At 42.4% G+C, this 20,495-nt stretch overlaps 1 protein-coding gene across 2 annotated transcripts in view; it reads left to right on the top strand.

Moving 5' to 3' along the window:
• RBFOX2 (RNA binding fox-1 homolog 2) overlaps nt 1-20,495 on the top strand; it is a 172,707-nt gene that overhangs the window by 135,891 nt on the left and 16,321 nt on the right. For both annotated transcript variants that reach the window (XM_050894258.1, XM_050894266.1), the window contains exons 5-10: nt 3,222-3,275; nt 12,504-12,596; nt 15,325-15,385; nt 17,771-17,824; nt 17,971-18,063; nt 19,180-19,312. In XM_050894258.1, coding sequence (XP_050750215.1) covers nt 3,222-3,275; nt 12,504-12,596; nt 15,325-15,385; nt 17,771-17,824; nt 17,971-18,063; nt 19,180-19,312 — 488 coding nt within the window. The remainder of the gene's footprint in view (nt 1-3,221; nt 3,276-12,503; nt 12,597-15,324; nt 15,386-17,770; nt 17,825-17,970; nt 18,064-19,179; nt 19,313-20,495) is intronic.

Below are 20,495 nucleotides of genomic sequence, written 5' to 3'. Positions count from 1 at the left end.
CTAGTTCTTTTTTCCTGCTTTCATTCTTCAGGAAAATTCTGGCACACAACCAAAAAAAAAAGTGCCTCCAGTGCTGGACCTGCTGTAACTGCTGCAGCAGTGAGGACAAGAGCCGTGGTGTTTGGAGTTGTCAGAGCAGCTGTGGCAATGGCTGCAGCAGAGTCTTGAAGAGCCCAGCGCACATCCTCCTGCCTCACAGCCATGCTGCTTTCTTCCAGGGAATTTCATAGAGCAGGAAACCCCTCCCCAGCAAACCTCAGTTCAGCAGTTAGCCTCTTGTCTCTGTTCCTTCTCTCCCAAGCAGGTCCTTCCCTCCTGCCTCTTCAAACACCCACAACTCCTACGTAGAAAAGAGACTGGAGCAGTTTTCATGGGTGGGTGTAGCCCGTTGCAGTAGATGTCAAGCGTGTGCTTGCTGCAACCGCAGGATTTGGTGATGTTAATTTTGCCATCTAGGAAACAACGTACCTCCATCATGTACAGGGCAGGGAGGCAGACCTGCCACCTCTCATGGAGCTAGGTCAGACCACTTGCATTCAGTGTTACTGCCAGCTTTTTGTCAGCCACAAGAAATTAAACACACAAGACAGGATTTCCTGTTGATGTGGAAACCGTGTGCAGTGAGCTCAGCTGAAGGGGGCTGGCAGGCAGTGCTAGCAGTAATACCTGAGGATCCAGGCCCAGCTGGATGTGAAGAAAGGGGAAGATGGCACGGCATAATTGTGCACCAGAAGCTGCACAGTTTGTTCTCTTTCAAGATGATTCTAATGAGGTAGAAAACGGTGATTTCTGATGGTTTTGAAGATCTGAAAATAATTTTGGCATTTGCATTTATGGAGAGCCTGGCTGTTTCAGCGTGTGTGGCAAGGCTAGGCAGCTGAGCTGATCTGGCAGGGACAGATCCTGCTCTCGGGCAGGGTGTGCTGCTTTCTACTCCCTTTTGCTTCTCAGAGCCCTACTGCTCACCTGACCCTTTGAGCCTCTTCAGATCAGTAAATCATCAAAAACTTTGTATTTATTCCTTTTGTTGGGCTAGTTTTTCACAGGATTGGTGAGCTGTATCAGTTTATCTACAGGTGAGAGTGAAAACTGGGGCCAGCTTTAGGAAGCTGGTGAGACCAGACAAGGAAGGACAAGGGAGCAGGGACAGCCCTTCAGCAGCCTCGAGCTGTTAAATTGGTTCAGCCCCTGTCGTGTAACAACACTGAAATAGTCTACCAAGAAAGCAATCATGACTGATTTCTTTCATGGCAGTGCCTAAGCCATATGCAACAAAGACAACAAAAAGCAATCAACGGCTAATCTCCTTTATAGACAAGCCCACACCAAGCGTGGGATAGAAATAGAAAATGCATTTTAGCTGTGATTGGCACAGCAGTGGTCAAAAGAGGATCCAGCATGGATCACGCCTAAGCTGTTAAGATGTTGAGGTTTCAAGGAAGATGCATGTTTACATTAGCATTATTCAAACTTCATGTAATGCGGGATATTGTGAATTCAATTGTTCTTGGGATGAATAGAAGATCAAGTATTGTCCTTAAACAATAGAACAGTAAAAACAACATCTGTGAACCAACATTTGTAAAAGAATACAACTATCTCCTTTTTAAGAATGGAGAATGGAAGCAGACAGAAACTACAGCTAAAATTGTTGGAAACATTTTGTTTGCTTAAAGACAGTTGTGGAATACTTGTTCAAGGGACTTAATTAATAGCTTTTTATTGCTTTACATATTCAGAGCTTCTCCTCAGCCATCATGGCTCAGTGTTTTAAATGTTCCATGTTTGCAAATCTGGCCACAAGTCTTTCAAGCAGGGCACCCACAAAATGAGCATTATACCCATTTGACTCCAAATGGAAATGTTAATTAAAAAAAAAAAAAAAAAGGCGAATATTATATTAAGAGCACCATGGTAAAGTGGAGAGTGTCCCGGTGCCTGGAGGCTGTGTTCATCATCTTTCCTAACTGTGAAACCATCCTTTCTTTTCTTGTTGACCTTTCCTTCATTTGCTATCACGTTTAAATCTTCTGCAAGCAGTGAGATCAAAACCATGTTGATGGAAGCTTTCATAAATAATGGGGTGGGAAAAACGCTCAGATATAGTGTTCGTCTGAGCGCAATATATGTCTCTAGAATGAAGACTGCTCTGCATATATGCTCCTGAAAATGAGATCTTAGACCTGTCTTTCTGGAGAGCAGACCTCCAGTTTGGAAATAAAACATGGACACTTCTTGATGCTCAATGACACAGAGCATTGCGGGGCTCTGTTGAAGTGGTCATGCTTTTACGTAGAGATTACTGGTTTGAATCTGGCCAGTTCAATAAAAATATTTTAATATGTTCCAAGGTGGAGGATGTGATCCATATGTGGTTCCACAGAGTGTGGTAAATCTCCTTTCTAGCTTGTAGCTCTCGTTTCCCATTTTTGCTCTGTTCTAAGTAGGGAGCTCTTTGGAACCAGTTGTTGAAACAGTGCAGAGTAGTGGGGCCCTGCTCTCCTCAGGGCCTCCAGGCTGAGGCAGAGGTCAGAATTCTATCATACGTGATAAACTTGCATAGGTTATCGACAGCCTGCTGTATGTCACAGGTTGAAGTTGAACGATCTTTCTCTGAAAAACAAACTGTTGGGAGCTGGCCATTTTCATGGTTTCTGAATCTGCCATCAATGCTTTTGAAGGCTTGGAGTTCTGGAAAGTAAAGGGAGGGGGAGGAAAGGAGATTTAGAGTTTGGAATACCTGAGGTTGGGAGTCCTATGTGACTATCCCCTCCAGAGAAACATCATCACTGTTAAGTTTCTCTTTGTGGTAGCAACTTCAGGAGGAAGATGAAATGCTGAATTACATTTGAGAAATGTTGTTAGATGTCTGAGATGAAATCATATAACCATGTCTTAGATGAAATAGTAGAATGAGGGAAGAAAGAATTGTTTAGATTAAAAGGGGGAAAAGAAAAGCTGCCTCAAATGCCTAAAACTCTTCTGGAGATTGTTTTTCTTCCTTTAGACTTTTGTGAGAAAACCTGGGGTCTGTGACCAAGAGGATCTGCATGTCCTAACCCGAAAGAACTGGGTCACATCACTGGGATTTTATGCCTTTGCCTGTATACTAGGAATGGAAATAGTCTCACCTCCCTTCTTGCACTAAGCCAGCCCCCAAAAGGTAGGAAAAATGGATTGCCAAAAATAAATCTTTTTTTTTTCCCCTTGTCTCTCTGCAGCAATTTGGCAAAATCCTTGATGTAGAGATAATCTTTAATGAGCGTGGCTCGAAGGTAAGTCCTGTTTCTGTACCCGCTTCTCTTGTTTTGATTGCAGAGTAAAAGGCAGTTCATTGCCTAGAGAATATACTGTACAGATCAGCAGGAATTAGTGTGATGGGGGAAGGGAAAAGCTATTTTGGGGACTGTCTCCTGTTCCCTCTGAATCCAGACTCTGAGCATGGTCATTTCTGGGCAGCATGTACAAATGCTCCTAGACACTCCTGTCTGTAATGTGGGATCAGGTTCCCCAGCCTTTTGAACAAACAGGGAGTCAGTCACTTGAGCCTTCATACCAACCCATTCCCATTGCACTAGCAATGGGTGCCCTGTGGGCAAGGCAGAATAAGGTAAAACAGCTTTCTGTGATGGGAGACTGTAAGAACAAAGCCTAACCCGCCTAACCCACCCAACCCCCCAACCACATTTTTGTTGCATTAAAACACTTCTATAGAAAAACTGTCATATCTCATATGTGAAAGGATTTTATTTACTCTATTTTGCAGACTTACTCAGCACTTCTGAGATACTGACTTTTCATGTTTGAGATATTTGATGGTTAATATAAGCATCCTCATTCCATTTGCCCTGCCCCATGTGGACCTCTCCCCACTGAATTTGCATTCACACACCTATTTTAATCTTACAGATATATTAAGAGGGAGGTTTTGTTGAGGGTTAATAGTAATTTATTTCTCTGGAGATGAGATTTCAAATGTTGCTCAGGTCAGCTGCAGAGAGATTCAGTGATCTTTGTCCTAATTGGCAATTGGTTCTCATCACGTAACCAGTATCACCACAATGACAAATTGATGTGATTCTCTCTCTGCCCAGGAGGTTCAGCACTGGAATAGCAGGGAGTTTTGCAGGTCAGGAGCGAGGTGCATTGCCAAAGCTCTATGGGGGAAGCTTGCACAGTGCATGTCTATACTCTGCTTGACTTAATCAATGCTAAGATTCCCATTTTCAATTAAAACAAAATTTCCCTCCTCCCCCCGCACACGTGTGTGCACATGTGTGCATGCACACAAGAGATTTTGAAGTTGCAATTCAGCTAAGCAGTTTCGGTTTAGAGTCTATGCCTTTCGCTTGGATTTGAGGTTCACAGTCTTAAGGTGGCCTCTTTGCTTCAACATATATTCTGGGGTATGTTCATGTTCAGAGCTCTCTGTAAATTTCCACCCATGTTGTCCAAGATGCATTCTGAAATTCTTCAGTCTCTGTATTAGCTGGAAACCAGAAAGCGGTTGCTCTGTATACAAAAGAAATGAGTGTTAGCCCTTTCCCTATCCTTTGTTTGTGCTTAATACCATGTTTTTGGTTTTGGTTTGTTTTTTTTTTTTAATAAGACAGTCTGAACAAGTAAATGTCTATATGGCTTAGTTAGAGAGTTTTACTTCCCTGTGTGGATAAAAATCTATACGCTTTACCAAAACAATCAGCTATGCTGAGTTTGTAAATATTTATTCTACTCTCTGCTGTTCTTCTGATATTTATAGGCCAGAGCTATCTGAGAATTAGTCTTGATTTTAGTCATTTCTATTTGGCTTTGGGAATAGCCTCTGGCCTCTATCAAATCCCTACTTGTTTGGATGTAATTGCAAAAGAAAGAACAAAAATAACTGGCCTGGCAAAGTGGTGAGCTCTGTACTTCATCCCCCACTGCCTGTGCTTTCCAGAACAGTTTTTTCCTTTCCACAGATGAACTTCACTCTCTCTTTCCCATCCATACAGCCGTGTATTAAATGCCCACGGCTGCCCTTTGCCTTCTAGGCAATGCTAACGTTGGAGGGTTTCTGTGAAGACTTGATTTATGACTATGAAAAGTACCTTCTTGTGCAGTTGTTAAAACCCAAGGCTTCTGGTTTTCAGTTAAAACAAAAAGTATTGCTGAAGAGTTCCTTGACGAATTTTATCCTGAACCCTTAATAAATATATGAAAAAAGAAAGTGATCCAAAGAGGTGTTCTTCCAGTCCTTGACCATGCAGTTTTCTACTGCTCTTTTTGTCATCTTACAGCAAAAAGCAGTTGCAAAACTGATAGCCTGTATCAGGGATGGGTCAGAATCTGAACAGAATGAGAAAACACCCAAAGAGTAATTTTGTGGTATCTTTGCATCCTTCTCTACCCAAAATAATTCCTGTTTTAAAAAGAATGCAAGATTATTTCTGCTTAGCATGAAAATGGGAGGCCCCAGTGTTTGAGTGGGGTGTAGCTGCACGAAGCACCTGGTATTCACATAATAATGGAAAAACAACAGTTTGGTGATCTGATGGTGAAGCAAAGGAGATGGATCTTTCTGGAGGCCACTCACTCTTGGGTTCTTCCTCCACCTTAGGGAAAAAAAAATAAATCTAAATGCATTTTCCCGCCCTGTGGTTTCCATTCTAATCTAATGATATGAAACCTCTCTCTCTCCTCCTCCTCCTCCTCTCTCTTGGGAATCCGAAAGCAGATGCTCCTGCTGCCTGCCTTGTGCTGTGTTCTCAATGCTCCCTTCCCTTCCCTGGGTTCCTAAGGGTTGTAGAGTTTTGTGTATATGTTTTGTAAATATTTAAAAGGTACAGTGGTAAATCCCAAACTGCCCTGGGTTCGCCCCCACCCAGTGTACAGTGGGGTTGAGCAGCGCTTTGTCCCTGCCGAACTGTGGCAGGAGTTCTCTGCTGGCATCGCTCCATGCTGGTCGGTAGGAGGGACTGGAGGAAGCGTGCAGGTTGCATTCTTCCTTTTGAATCCACCTGAGATGACCAGGCAGTTTTCTTCGACAGCCTGGGGGAACTATATCAAGCTGGCTGCATCTTCAGAGTCTCTGTGTATTTAGGAAGTTTGGTGACCAAAGAGTGTGCCCATCACAGCCACCTTGCACCTCAGGTTCTTGCATTTGTCTTAGGAAATGTTATTTGTTGACTTTCTGTATTACAGCAGAGTAGGAGGCAGTTAATTAGTTTTGCCGAGTCTCCTCTCAGAGCAATGCGAATTCTTGTTTCCTAACTTGATTTCTGCCCAGATTCAATCTGTTTAGTAGGATTATATGGGCCCTGGTAGACTTCACGCTGATGTTGCTTTTCTGCGTATGAGAAACAAGATACGAACTTTAAACATCCCTTGAATTTCATTTTGTTTTATTCTTGTTTAATAGAATGACATCAGTCTTCCCTTGATGTGCTTGGGTTTTTTGCTTGCTTCCAGGAAACTAGCTGTTTCATTTATCCTGTTTACCATTACATTTCTAGTTCTGACCCATGTAAGTGCCTTTAAATATCATTCTGCTTATGGTTGCAGTTTACCATGCACTTCACTGAACCATGAATAAAACACCTCCAGAGGAAGTCGAGGGAGAGGATTCCTGCTCCTTTTGTTAGTGGAGATGCATCCTCTAGATGCATATTTTGGCACTGTTGTGCTGAACTGAACAAGTGGACGTATTTGCAGAATTAACGCAGTCTGCCTGCGTAACGAGTACCCTGTGGACGTAAACTGCAGGGAAGGGAGTCCAAGCTCTTTGCTCATCAGCTGCATACCGTGTGGCATTCCAAGATGTGCCCTTGATGACATTCAGAGACCAAAAGTGCGTAAGCACACAGGAAAATCTTGGCTGAAGAGGGAGCATTTTTTTTAGATTTTTAAATGGTAAGAGTTCATATTAGTGCAGATTGCAAGCTCTGGTTTCGAGATAGTGTAAGTTTATGTCTCTCAATGCATTCCACTTGGGAGACCCCTATCTCCAAGTTCTTGTATAGGACTGAAGTGTCTAGAAGCGCTTCGTATTTAATTAAAAAATTGGTTGTATAGTAGCTTATGTCTTGTCTTCACAAAGAAATTGCATCTATTGGTGAGTGGAGTTGTGTAAGTAAACCTGTGCTAACTAAAAACTTGTGCAGAAAGCTGTATGGAAACATGGGGGTTTTTATGTTTGCAGTTAACTGTAGGTTAAGATAAGAATATGAATTTAGGTTTTGGTAACTGCCTAAAGACTGTACGTTTGCATGTGCATTTATTTCTTCTTTGAATGGATTAGGTACTGTGAGTTGAGCCACTCTTGTTCTGGACTTACTTTCCACTCAGTGAAATAGATACAATCCCTTGTTACATAAAATAAATTAGAGGTCTTGTTTTCATTTTAATTCTATTGTTATAATTTTTGTTCAGATGTCATCAGTTGAGCCAGAAATACAAATAGTGTTATTAACACAGAGGCTTAATAACAAATTAAGTACCAGCAACCAGCATCGCTTTCTCAGGTCACCAAATCCCTTTATAATGCCAGTGGCATGAAGGAGACATGACCTGTGTCCCTTTATCCTAGTTCAGTGAAGTACAGTTTTATGCCTTCAACTCTGCGATACTAAACTAATGAGTTAAATTAGTCCATACACTGAACTGGTTTGTTTAGACTTGAATAATTAAGGCTGAAGTTGATGGCCTGATAGTACAAGCTGATTTACTGCTGCCGTGGGAGTGCCTTCCCAGTAGTGCTCATTTCACTGTGTAGGGAGTTGAATCCAGGGTGCTAAATTAGCAAAAAACTGATGCAGCAGGGAGAGAGAGAGAGAAATGAGCTTGTCTTCTGCCAGTTTAGCTAGTTGAACTCACAGACCACACAGTAAGATCCACGTTCGATAGAGGAGAGGAGGAGGAGCACACAACCGGGGACAACGCAGGGCCACGAAGCCCCTGACCTGAGTTGGCTGGAGCTGCCCTCAAGCCCCAAGCTCTTGTTGCACAGCAGTGCTGGCTGGGGTCCCACTGTTCACTCCTGGCCTCTGCCCCCGCCTTGGTTTTGTAGAAGGGATTGGCAGTGGAGCAACGCAACAAGCTGGACTGAGGAAATGATCCAGCTTAAAAATAGCCCTGCAGGTTTTTTTGAAGATACATTTATGGTTTTTTAGCCAGATTAGTTCCTGCATCTGATTCATCAGATTGCACAGGTACGCGGATGGGTGTTTTACACGTACGTGCCTTAATGCACTCAAAAGTGCGGCACAGCGGCAGGGAGGAGCTGGAAGAGCTGCTGAAATGGTGGCAGCTTGGTTTATGCCAATTCCGTCACCAATTTAAAGTGTGCATTTGTGTGTGTAACTTCAATAATGTGTTTCTGAATTTCGTGCTGTGTTTCTGTCGGTGCATTCAGTCCTGCTCATCTCAGGTGGATTATAACTGAAACCCTCCTACTCTCTCCAAATGCCCTGGAAACAGGTAGCCTAAACTGCTGTCTCCTTGGCCATTTTTTCAGGCTCCTAAAAGTTTGTTTATTATGGAAATAAGGGAGGGGCAGGGAGAAAAGACAAAACTTGGTTAAAAACAAGCACAGCAGCAGATGATGGCAAGGCCGGTTGCTGGCTGCGTGCTCCAGTGGTACAAGGCAAAGATGCTGCTGCTGAGGTGACTGGTCTAAACTCTGTGACAAACGAAGGGTTAACAATGCATGGATTTCAAGGGGCTCTGTTTAGTTTCCTTTGGTTTTATTTTCTTTTTTTTTTATTATTTTACTTTTTTGTTGTTGTTGTTTTTTGTTTAATTTCTGTGTTCTGGCCACACCCAGGAGAACCGTCTGCTTTTGATTTCTCCCTTTACGGTTACATGGTAAATTTTCTTTCTCATTCTTCAGAGATGGAAACGTTCAAATACTATATATACACATTTATTATTTTTTTTTCACTGCTCATCATGTTGCTTGTTATTTATTGCAGAGTCTGAGGCCAGACTAAAAGGGTGGCAGTTACTCGGTCTCTTCAGGCCCTTTGAACAAACCTTTGGGTAAAAAGGCGTTAGTCTGGCACTGCAAATTACTCACCAGTCCTAAAAATGTTTACTGGGGTTATTTAGTGTTCGCTGGGTACACTGAGGCTTAAACTTATTTTCTTCTTGGGAGAAGTTTCTGGCAGTTCCTGGTGGAGAGGAATTGTTGAAAATTTCAGCCTTGTTATCATAACAGCATTATTAAACCCAAGCTATTTGTATAATCTAAATTTTAGAAACCTCAAGTCTTTTTTTTACCCAGGATTGTATCTTCCCTTCCTCTGGCTCCATACCTACTGCTATGGAGCAAACCAGTACCTGCTGTAAAACTAAGCTAGTAAATATTGGACATCTGCCACCTCTCTTTTTTTTTTTTTTTTTTTTTTTTTTTCTTCCAAGGGCAAGACAACCTTGGGAGGGAAAACTGAGAATTGTTTGTTGTATATGTATTTAGGTACAAATTAATCCCTATTCTTTACAGGTCATCTGTGAGAAGGAATTAAAAATAGATGTATGTGCTTTTTTTTCTCTCCCACATGAAAAATATGTATATATAATTGCTAGTTTTTAAACTTAGAAATAACAAAAATGTCAAGCACGGCTCACCTATTTTTTCTGATGAAAATTTGAATGTCTGAGATGCATTTAAGAAGACAAACCAAGGGGGCACAAATACTGACTCTGCCATAGTCAACTATGTAAAGCATTAATTCAGCATTGACATTAAATGGTTCTCAACAAAGAGAGTTGCACAAGCTAAGGACTGATCTGTCAATAAAACAAAAATTGTGGTTAATTAGTTATGTTCAGAATTAGATTAATTCTGTTTTAATTCACATTGTTACTTATTTTCATATAGTCTGCATGTGGATTGTACCCTACCTTGGGTTAACTTATTAAAAATATTGAAAATTCCTATTCAGTTTAAAGATATTTAATGATCATGTGGTTTTTAAAATCCCATACAGACTTCACTAATTGCAAACAAATGTGAATTAAAATAGTCTTAGTTTGGTTCTAGCCTCCACAGATTAATGTCTAAAAAATTACCTTTCCTCTGCTCTCCAGCTTTCAGTTCACATCATCACCGAAGACATAAATTTCATTTGGTCTCCACAGGCTTGTCTAGAACAAACAGAAATTTTAATGTAAAAAGAGAAGAGGGAAACAGAGATTCCCGTTGCAGTCTTTACCTCCCCTCCTCCCCCAATCTTTAAAAGATGCTTTTTCCCCATTATATAGAACCAGAGGGAAAGGTGTTGCTCTATTTCTCAGTCTTGCCTTTCTCTGTAGGGATTCTTTGAAGCAGAGATGATACCCTATCCCTTCATAATCAGCTTTGCTATTACACCCCCCGCACCCCCACCCCCGGTTCCCTGCAACATATTTGAGTTATATGCAGTTGGGCTGTTTTATTAGCCCCTATCACTTGTAGCTCCAATTTTAATTCATTTAAACAGAAAACTTTTATGCTGTTCTGAAAAAGGCATCAGTTTGTTATTTATATAGCTTTTTATTTATAGCTGGAGAAATGAAATTATCTGAAGCTTTAGATTATTGGGTTGGAGCCCAAAGGAGCGCTCTCGTTGATCTCAGCATTGCAGTACTTGGCTAAGTTATTTTATTATTGCTGTTCAGGGGGAAAAAAGAAAAAAAAAAAAAAAAACCACCTTCATTTTACAAATGTGTAACAGTTTTGTGCTGGAAACCTAGCTGTGGATGATAAAGGCCAGCATGTGCAGACGGCTTGGGCTTTTTAAGATTAATATTGTAAAGACCTTTAAAAAGCACTTGCAGAAGGATGGCTTGCTGTGTCTTGTTGCTAACAGTGCTTAGAAATCAAGATGCTATTTTTTGGGGGGGGTCCAGTCCATACATATCGACCCCGAGCTGCATGGAGGGGGCCGTGAGGCTGGCATGCCATTTCCCTGACAAGGCATAGCACTAGGTCACTCACATCACCTCGCTCTCCAGTTAATATCAGGAGTTTCCACTGCATCAAATGCAAGCTTTGTTCTTCCTGCTCCTGAGGGCATTGGGGCTAGCAGAGATTACTCTCTGTACATTAAACCAGTATTTGCTTTATCCCACGCCACAGAAGCCAGTTCCTCCTGTTCTTAAGATACCCTAAAAGCAGAATGCAACAAAGTTTTTTGTTTGGCCCTGCTCTCTGCAATGGCATGAAGAATATCTCATCACAGTTGGCTGTAGTAAGATACCGTTTGTTACTAGTTAAAATCCTAATTCACTTAGTCACGTTGGCTCTGTTTTAATGTCAGTGCACTCATCTCCATGGAAGGAAGCATGATCTCTTACCGTGCCCCGTTACGCAACTGCATGAGTTGGCAGCAGCATGAGCATGTAGGACAGGTGTGTTGCATGTGCCTTCATGGATGCGGTAAACTTAAGTTCATCTAACTAAAGGGACATTTTAGTAGTCCTCAAACATTTGTGGTTGCTCCAAGCAGGGCACATCAGTTTTTCTCAAACTTCGTGGTCTAACTAGGCAGAGGTTTGTTGCTATCCACGGCGCAGAGGTTGCCATCTCAGAACAAAGCCAAGTAAGATGGGTAGCAGGGTGGGAGGGAGGTAGCAATGGGTCAGCAGTGTCAGACAAAACCTGCCTTTACCAATGAATCAGTATTTAGGTGTTTAGATTTACACTTAAGTCCAACACAGTAGTCATAGATAGGAAGATTTTGAAACTAGAATATGTGATACTCTAAATCTTCACAATAAGTAATGTTTATTTGATGGTGCCACCTAGAAGCCCTGCTTACTTTCAGGGCCCCATGCATTATTAGGGAAGTTACAGGCATAGGAGTAGACATGAGCTGTGCCCCGAAGAGTATACAAGGGATGCTTTACAAACAGCCCTTCCTCTCAACAGTTTTCTAAGGTAGGTAATTATTATTGTCTCCATTTTACAGGTGGGAAAAGCAAGGTTCAGTGTTTGATTTGCCCAAAGCTTCGCAGAATTCCTGGTGCCAGGCGTGAACTCAGATCGCTGCTCGCTCTCGTAGCAGTTTCTCAAGAGAACGAAGTGCTGCTCAGTGTTGATGTCCTGTACTGTGTCTGGGGCGGGTGGGGGGGTCCTGCAAAGCATGTGTGTTAATTAGCAGAGGGGAGAGAAGCCCTGCTTGGGCTTGACCAGCTTGCCTATGTCAGAGCAGGGTTTAGTGTTTTTAAACAAACAAAAAAACCCCCAAAAATTGTCTCGAGTAACTTTGTACTTCTTTTTTGGTCTGGCCTCAATTGCTTTTATGTTTTCTTTTTTTTTTAATTACTCTTATTATTCTTATTATGATTACAGTTCCTTTATCGAATTTAATTTCTCTTATTTATGAAACATGCATGAACCAACAATGTGACTCTAAGAGGTTATTGCTGAGTTGTGCTGATGTCGATTTCATACTGTGATATTTTTTCTCTATTTACCTAGAGATCAGTATTTCAATATATAACGATGTGCATGTTTTCCCCCCTTCTCCCGCTGCATGCAGGGATTCGGGTTCGTAACTTTCGAGAATAGTGCTGATGCAGACAGGGCCAGGGAGAAATTACACGGCACCGTGGTAGAGGGCCGTAAAATCGAGGTGCATGTCTTCAGTAATTCAATTTCTTCTTTATATTTATTCTTTTGATTTCTTTTTGTGTCTTGCCTCACTTATTTCACATTTGGATCCCAGTCTCGTGTGTGTGTTTGTGTGTGTTTGTGTCTGTGTCCTTCACCTCCCTGCACTGAAATGTATAAAAGTTTACACCCCTTACGGAATATTTTTATTGTTGTTTTGGGTATTTTTTTCTTTTCTTTCTTCTTTTATTAAGTTTTTTTCCCACCCACTCCAAATTTTTGCCCTTCTGCTGTCTTGATTTTTCCTTTGCTTCAGTTTGCGAGGCTCCAATTTCCTGTTACCAGGCCTGAACAAAACTAACTGAAAGAGTACTGTCCGACTTCTAACTCTGTGTCCAAAAAAGAAAGCAGGGGGCCAGCCAGTATCCTCTCTTTCCTCCGAGGCCAGTTCTCCTCCACGCAAGTGTGAGATGATGCCCGTGGTGGGAGGGGAGACACGGGGCAGAAGCCCCGAGTGGGCTGTGCTATACACACCGCTGGTTTCTTGACATGCCCACGGTCAAGAGTCGGCTTGGTGAAAGCTAATTCTTAAAGTTTCTAGCTCTCACCGCAGGGGGGTGAAGCATTGATGTTGGCTGGCCAACATGGCCATATATTGGGCATGCCTAGTGTTGACCAGTTTGGTGTTCCACTGTGAAGGCTAACTGGCGTCTTCCCTCTCTCCCTCTTTCTTTAAAAAAAAAAAAAAAAAAAAAAAAAAAAAAAAAGGTACAAATATTAAAACAAAAAAGCCACCGTTTTTGAGTAAGATGTCTGCATATTTTGCCTTTTTTTGTTTTGTTTTTTTATTTCCCTTTTCGATGGTTTAGCGTTTAGGGCCCTTCACTTGACTCACTCTTTCCATGGTAACTATACACAATGCTGGCGATGGTACGAGTTGGCGGTAAGTGAAACAAAAGTGCTAGAGAAGAAGCTTCTTTTTTTTTTTTTTTTAAATTTTTCTTAAAATTACAAAAAAACCAAAATTAAATAAGAAAGAAAAAATCCATCTGCCATCTCACATTAACACTACAAAATGTGATTTGACTTGTTGTCCCCACCCACCTCCTTCCCCCTTCTCCCCCTTTTATTTTCAATGCTGTTGAGTAATGCCGCCTGGACTTTGGATGTACATATCGTTTTGTAGCAGTCTGAGCTGTTTGATTACTGACTTCATGGTGATTTCCCCTTGCACATCTTACTCAGAGTTACTGAACTCCAGTTTGGCTGGTTTTTATTAATGCACCCATTTCCTCTTTCTCTCCTGCCCCTTCTTTCTGCTGCTCTCTCTTTCTGAGACCTGTTTGTAGCTGTTACTGTTTGTTTTCTCTCTTTTTCTTTCTCTCTCTTCCCCCTCCCCAGTTTATTTCTTTACTCGGTTAAATGCAGCTGTTGGTCTCTTTGCTGACTGGTGGTTTCTGATCGGTTCTGGCAATTTTTCCTTTAAGTGCTTGTGTTGCACTTTGCTGTAGCAGCTGATTTCAGGCACTCGCTCCATCTTAATGATTGTCTGTGAGACCCTATTGCCTCCCTTCTCCCCTCCCCACCCTCTGAATCAATTGTGGTTTTTTGGTTTTTTTTCTTTCTTTTATCTGTGTGTGTTTAACTGCATGCTCTCAGTCTCATCATTGTTGTTTCCCATTCTTTCTTTTTAAATGTGTAATGTTTCTATTGTTTTGGGGCTGAAACGAGAGTAAAATGTAGCTCCAGACTCCCCACCCTGTGTACGCTCACCATCCATAAGTCTCAAGGGCCCGAGGCAGCTTTTATTTTTATATCCTTTTTTTTTTTTTTTTTTTTTCCCTTCTTCACCCTGGCCTCAATTCCCTTTTGGCATGGGTTTTGATAAATTATTGATGCTGTATGAAGACTTCACCCTCCTTGCAAGAACTTTGAGGCTGTCTGACACCGGGCTGCAGTAACTTGGCTTCCAAACTGGTCCATCTTTTCTTTATCAGCACCATCTCTGTGGTAACACCCCACTTGCTTGAGCAATCAAACCGCTTGGAACTATGCAGAGCTCTGTAAAGAGGGTGGAGGGCACAATAAAACCAAAAAAAGACCCAGGTCTACTGCTATGTATTTCTTCTTTTTGCTCCATGAGATTTGTGACAAGGAAAAAGTAATCTGGAAAAAAGATTTGGAAATGATGGGGAGGAAATCGGTGAACGTAGACCATCCAAACGCTTGGTGGCGTTCCAGAAATCTCCTCAAGCCTTGGGAGTTCAAATCTAAACCTTTTTGTAGCTAAAAAGTATGCCTGCCAGCAACCTGCCGGGCCCCAATCCCAACCGTGAGCTTGAGAAACAAGTCAGCTTGTGCATCACCTGGTTCAGTTCCCCTGCCCTGGGCTGCAGAAATTATCGCTGCCTCTCGAACAGAACCTGGACAAAACCTCCAAAGTTTTGCCCTTTCGATCAATGAGCTGAAAATAAGCATGTGGCAGGGTGGTGGAGAATCTGCACTTTACTCTCGTTGGCCTTTTGTTTAGTGAATAATTTTAAAGTGCCGCGTTTAGCTGTAACTTTTATAATTAAATGGCAACTGTTAAAAGTAATTTAAGATTGCATTCTTGTAAAATTAGTTGTTTAATTTTTTTTTGCTCAGAGAAGTATAGTGTGTGTGTGTGTGGTATCTGAGAGTTTTCCACCGGTTTCCCTAATGTATTATGCTTCCTTCCCTCTCCTCCCCCTTCCCTTTCTTACTTTTAGGTTAACAACGCCACTGCGCGAGTGATGACCAATAAGAAGATGGTCACACCTTACGCAAATGGTAAGAGAGACTGTATTAATGATGAGCTGAAAGGTTTGAAGAAAGACAAAAAGGAAAAGTCATGACCTCTCCTCAGGACCAAAAAAAACCCCAAAAGAAACCAACAAAACTCCGCAAACTCTAAGTTGTAGCGTTATTCCTCAGTATAACCCTTAAGCGTTTATGGAGGAATACCATTTTACAGATGGAGAAGTGGGGACAGAGAGGAGTGGTGACATGCCCAATGTGGCCAAGCTGGGTAAAGAAGCCAAGGACTGATGTGTTGCCTGCCAGTACTGCAAGCTGATGCTGTACAGTGGGATGTGCAGTACTCCTGAGTCTCATTGCCATCACATAGATACCTAAACATGAATGCAGAAGCATAACTTAAGATACGTAATTGGATATATCTCAGTTTAGATTCTAACTGTAAAAGTACAACTGTCCACAAGCAGCCGGGAAGACAGAGGCATTGCGCTGCTTGTTTGCTCACTTTTTGTTACAGACTGTGCCTGTGTTGAGACATTTTCCAGTGAACCTGAATAGAGAAAGACCAAGTTGTTTGGGTAATGAAGAATCCTGTTTCATTGGGATATCTTGGTGGTTCTGTCTGTGCAGTAATTTTATTGCATAGGCATATATAGCATAAAAAGTTGTTCTTCTCCCAACAGAAATGAATGCTGCTTTGATAAAGATTTTGAATCTGAGTTTTTGTCCTGAAACAGGCAGAAAAGTTCTTTCTGGTCTGAAAATGTTCCCAAACAGCTTCAACAAGGCAGGAAGCTGCTTATAGGTAGTTGCTAGTGTGAGAATCCATTTTGGTTACAGTGTAAGGCTCAGAAGTCAGAAGATACGGATTTTATTTGTGGCTCTGTTACTGACTTGTTGCGTGGCTCTTGGCAAATAAGTCTTATTTTGGTTACAGAACTGGGGAAACAGGGCCGGGCAGAAAGGCTGGGATTCTGAGTCTCAGTGTCTGAAAGGAACCACGAGATTTTGTAGCAAAAGGCAACGCAGCCATGTTATGTCCTGGAAACAAGGGCAGAAAATGCATATGACTATTTGGTAACAAAACTTGGCTTGCTTGTGAAACCCTGATAACGGGCAGGAATATTTTGCTTTTGCAGCAAGCAATTCAAAGCCAGCTTTAAAGCTACGCAAAGGTATTTAGTATTAGGCCATGCTTAAGGCATACTGATGAGTGGTTGTACGACTGTTACTAAATTTGAGGGTTGATCCCAGTCCTCTCATTGCCACCACTCACTTGAGTATTTTGCCATCCAGGTGGGCAGGGCAGCAGCAGCGTGCCCAGTCTTGAGAAGGGAGCGTGCATTGCATCTCTCGTTGATACTCTGCCAGCAGATGAAGGGGTGGTGTTGATGGGCTGCAGTTCACAAAGTTGTTCATGTGGTTTCTAGGCTGGTTAGAGGTGTTAAAGTGCAGTAAGTGCATCAGGACTCCAAGACAGAGGAAGGGTATGGATTTATTTAAATAAAAATACCTGTGTGATTGCTAGCTGAACAGCTGAGATCTTTCGTGAAAGGAATGCTTTGTGGAAGCCAGCCCAGATCATGTTGTTAGCTTTACACCCCTTCTCTCCCCCAATAGAAAGGTGGGGGGGAGGACAGATAGGTTTCTAGATCTGACTGGAAATGTGTTCCTCCTCATACCCCAGTGATGACTTCTTTAAGCACTATTCTCTTGTAGGTTTTATGCTGATGATTTGCAGTTCTTGCCAGTTATCCAGATGATATTAAAATTGGTTCTCTGGGAAGGCTTTCACCTGAAAAGCAGCATAAAGATGACAGGAAATACTAAAATAACAGAGAGGAGAAAATGTGAGATGAATAGACTGAATTGCTTTTCTGCACCATAGTCATGTAATTCAGTTAATGAGGAAATTCAGGCACTGCTGCTTTTTAGCAGATGTAGCAAATAAGACAGAAGGGTGTTTTGAGAATTTAAGGCTATAAATTGACTTGCCCAGGATGACAGTCTGAGCCGGTGGTTTTAGAGAGGTTTTGGATCCCAAGCGTTCCGGTGAAAGCAGGGAGGAGCTGGAGGAGCTGGCAGCAAGGTTCATGCAGGGAACGCAGGGTCGCACGGTGCTTGTGACGAATATGCATATAAGGTAGTTGGCATTCTCTCAGCGGCGCCTCTGCCATGCTGTGGATCAGCTGATGTTTTGCTGTTCCCTCTGATACAGAGACCTGTACCTAGAACTTGACATTAGAAAAAGGCAGTTGGCCTCCATCTACACCAAGGGGGATTGAGGCGAAGCAGAAATTGGAAAGAGCTGTGCATGTGAAGCTGGGGCGCATGCAAGAGACCATTCCCCCTACCCACACTGCCCGCTCCTTCTCTTGGTGTAGATTTTGGCATTCACTGCAGTCTTTGTTGTTTCAGGTTGGAAGTTGAGTCCTGTGGTTGGAGCGGTGTACGGCCCTGAGTTATATGCAGGTAGAGCTTAAGTAGACACTTCCACTTCTGCCATTTAACTGCAGTGGTGTTTGTTTATGTTCTCAATCTGCTGTTTCTTTATAACCTTTTTACGTTTTTTTGTTTTTTGTTTTTTGTTTTTTTTATTCTTTTTAAAATTAAATTAGCGTCCAGCTTTCAAGCAGATGTCTCGCTGGGCAATGACGCCGCAGTGCCCCTGTCAGGAAGGGGGGGTATTAACACTTACATTCCTTTAATCAGTAAGTAGCCCCCGTTGGCCCTGTATTGTTACTGTGCTTGAGTTAACGATGACCTGTTACCCTTCTTCTCTCCAGTCTGTATAATATATACTTGAAAGGATGGGTCTCGCTGGGAATGAGTTTACCTTGAGCCAAAGTATACTGTGCAGTTGCTGTAACTTGTTCATCTGCAGTGTGTTTCTGTACTGGTGAATGGGTCTTCTGAGTGATGAGGAGGCTGCAGAACAAGGGGAGGGTGTGTGTGAGGAATAGGCCATTCCCTTGCCCCCCTCCCCCTTTTGAAATCAAAGAAACCAAACAGACAAATCCCTAAAGTACATATTATACAAGCTGCTAAACCGCGAGTCTGCAGGGCCCCTAGTGGCATGCACCTGGACGCACGTTGGGTTGGGTTTGCGCCCTGGGACTCCTTCCCTCTCGGTATCTGTTTATTACGTGTTTGCAGATGCCTCTGAGGTTTTACATCATTTCATCATGAGCCAGTTTACTCCAGCGTAAAGCGTAATAAAGCAGGCCCCACTATACATGGAGCCAGTTATTGGTCACGCTTGTTAAATGAAGGTGGGCTCTCAGTAAACTGGCACTTTATGGGAAATTTCTGCTGCTGTTATATGGGCTATCTTGTCTTTCAGGCTTTAAAATGAACATACAGAGGATTGGGTGGCAAAGAGTGGGAGGGGAAAGGAGGGAAGAGACTGATGTAAGTTGGTTGACTTTAAGGGCCTCTTGACAAATTATTTTAAAGAGCCTCTGCAGTTTTGGAAGAGCCGCCTGCTATATTGATAGTAACTCTCTGCGCTTCTCAGACTCTAACCAGACTGCATGGCGGTGTCAAAAGGTGGGGGGATTTGTACCCTGTTTGTGGTGGGTGAGGCATGCCAAAGCATTAACCTCTTGCATGCCAAACCTCTCTGCAACCCCTTTTCCCCCAAAGGCCATGGTGTAGCAGGAAGTATGTATCGGATGCTTGCTGGGTTATAAGCATGCCCGTCTGCAGGATTGATGCAAAATATCCCACCGCTGTGGAGCTATTGTTTCACTTTGTTTGAAGCAGACTGTTGTTCTCTGGGCAGGAGCTCGGATCCTTTTCACCCTCCACCTTGTCTGTCTTTACAGTTCCAGGCTTCCCCTATCCAACTGCAGCCACCACAGCAGCCGCGTTTCGGGGAGCCCATCTGAGGGGCCGAGGAAGGACAGTGTATGGGGCAGTCCGGGCGGTACCTCCCACAGCCATCCCTGCCTACCCAGGGTAAGCACTGGTCACAAGAGCAGAGTGCTCTGCACAACCGTGTCAAATAGCTAATCGGTTAACCAAAAAATAACTAAAATTGTCTGGATGGTGAGAGTCAGGGTATTGCTAGTGCCAGAGCATTCTGCACACGATGGCATCCAGTGGGGGCAAATCTAAATTTTTCCATGTTAAGTTCGTGACTGAAACAATTTTCAGTATTTGCAACAGCTTAAAGCGCTGATGAATTCCTTCTCATAATTTCTCAATTTGTCTACGTGGTATTTGTCATCCATTGACCCAATATGTTATAGTGCTGCTGAGAAGGACACAAAGAGAGAAGGTCTGAAATTTCTGAAAAGGTTCTGCTTTTGCACTCCATTTGCATTTTCATATCCAGGAATGAGGAATATTATCCATTACCTTCATACCTCACCATCTGGCAGTAGGACACAGAAGAGCCAGTTACCCACAATGGATTTGCTTTCTTTGTTGGAGACGGTTTAAAAAGGTTTAAAACAAAGATTAATCAAGTCCATTAATTTAAAGCTGGGAGTGTTTGGGATATAGGGAGAACGAAAGTGCAGTGTTCTTCTAATGGTTGTATGAAGCAATGGTGAATGTGTGGCCTTAGCATTCTTTGCCCTCTGACTTTTCACTAGTAATGCAGTGGAATAGATGCTGTTACAAAAGAGTATTCTGTTTAAAAGTACAGGGAACTAGGTTTGTATGTGAGTTTTGTTTTGGGTTTTTGTTTGTTTAAGTGTGATGGAACGACAGACGAATCAGCAAATCCCTTCCAAACTGTCTTTTTTTGTTTCTGATTTTGAGGATTCATATTGCCTGTCTCTGGAATTTTACTTGTCATGTTTTCCAGGCAACGTTTTCAGAAAGAATAGGAGTAGGAATGAATCCTCCAACACAGAGAAGTGGACTGACCCTTTTTTCCTTTAGACTAGCCCCAAAAGGGAAGAAAATAAATTATAAATCTTTTATTAACAAGGGAGGTGGAAGCCACACACATCAGTGCAAGGAGCTGGCCTGATATATGCTGGATAAGCTTGCAGTACCTTCTGTAGCAGATTAAGTGATGAGAGCTACTGTGGCCCTTTCTTTTTAGAGTCCAGTCTGATATTTAAAGTAGAGCTCAAGGAAGCAAGCTGTAGTTGTCATGTATTCAGTCTAGCTTTGCTCTGCAGCAAAT

The sequence above is a fragment of the Gymnogyps californianus genome, chromosome 1 (assembly GCF_018139145.2).
Source record: "Gymnogyps californianus isolate 813 chromosome 1, ASM1813914v2, whole genome shotgun sequence".
In the NCBI taxonomy this organism is placed as follows: Eukaryota; Metazoa; Chordata; class Aves; order Accipitriformes; family Cathartidae; genus Gymnogyps; species Gymnogyps californianus.
The sequence above is the reverse complement of the archived record's forward strand: the minus strand, read 5'-3'. Positions and strand labels throughout refer to the sequence as shown.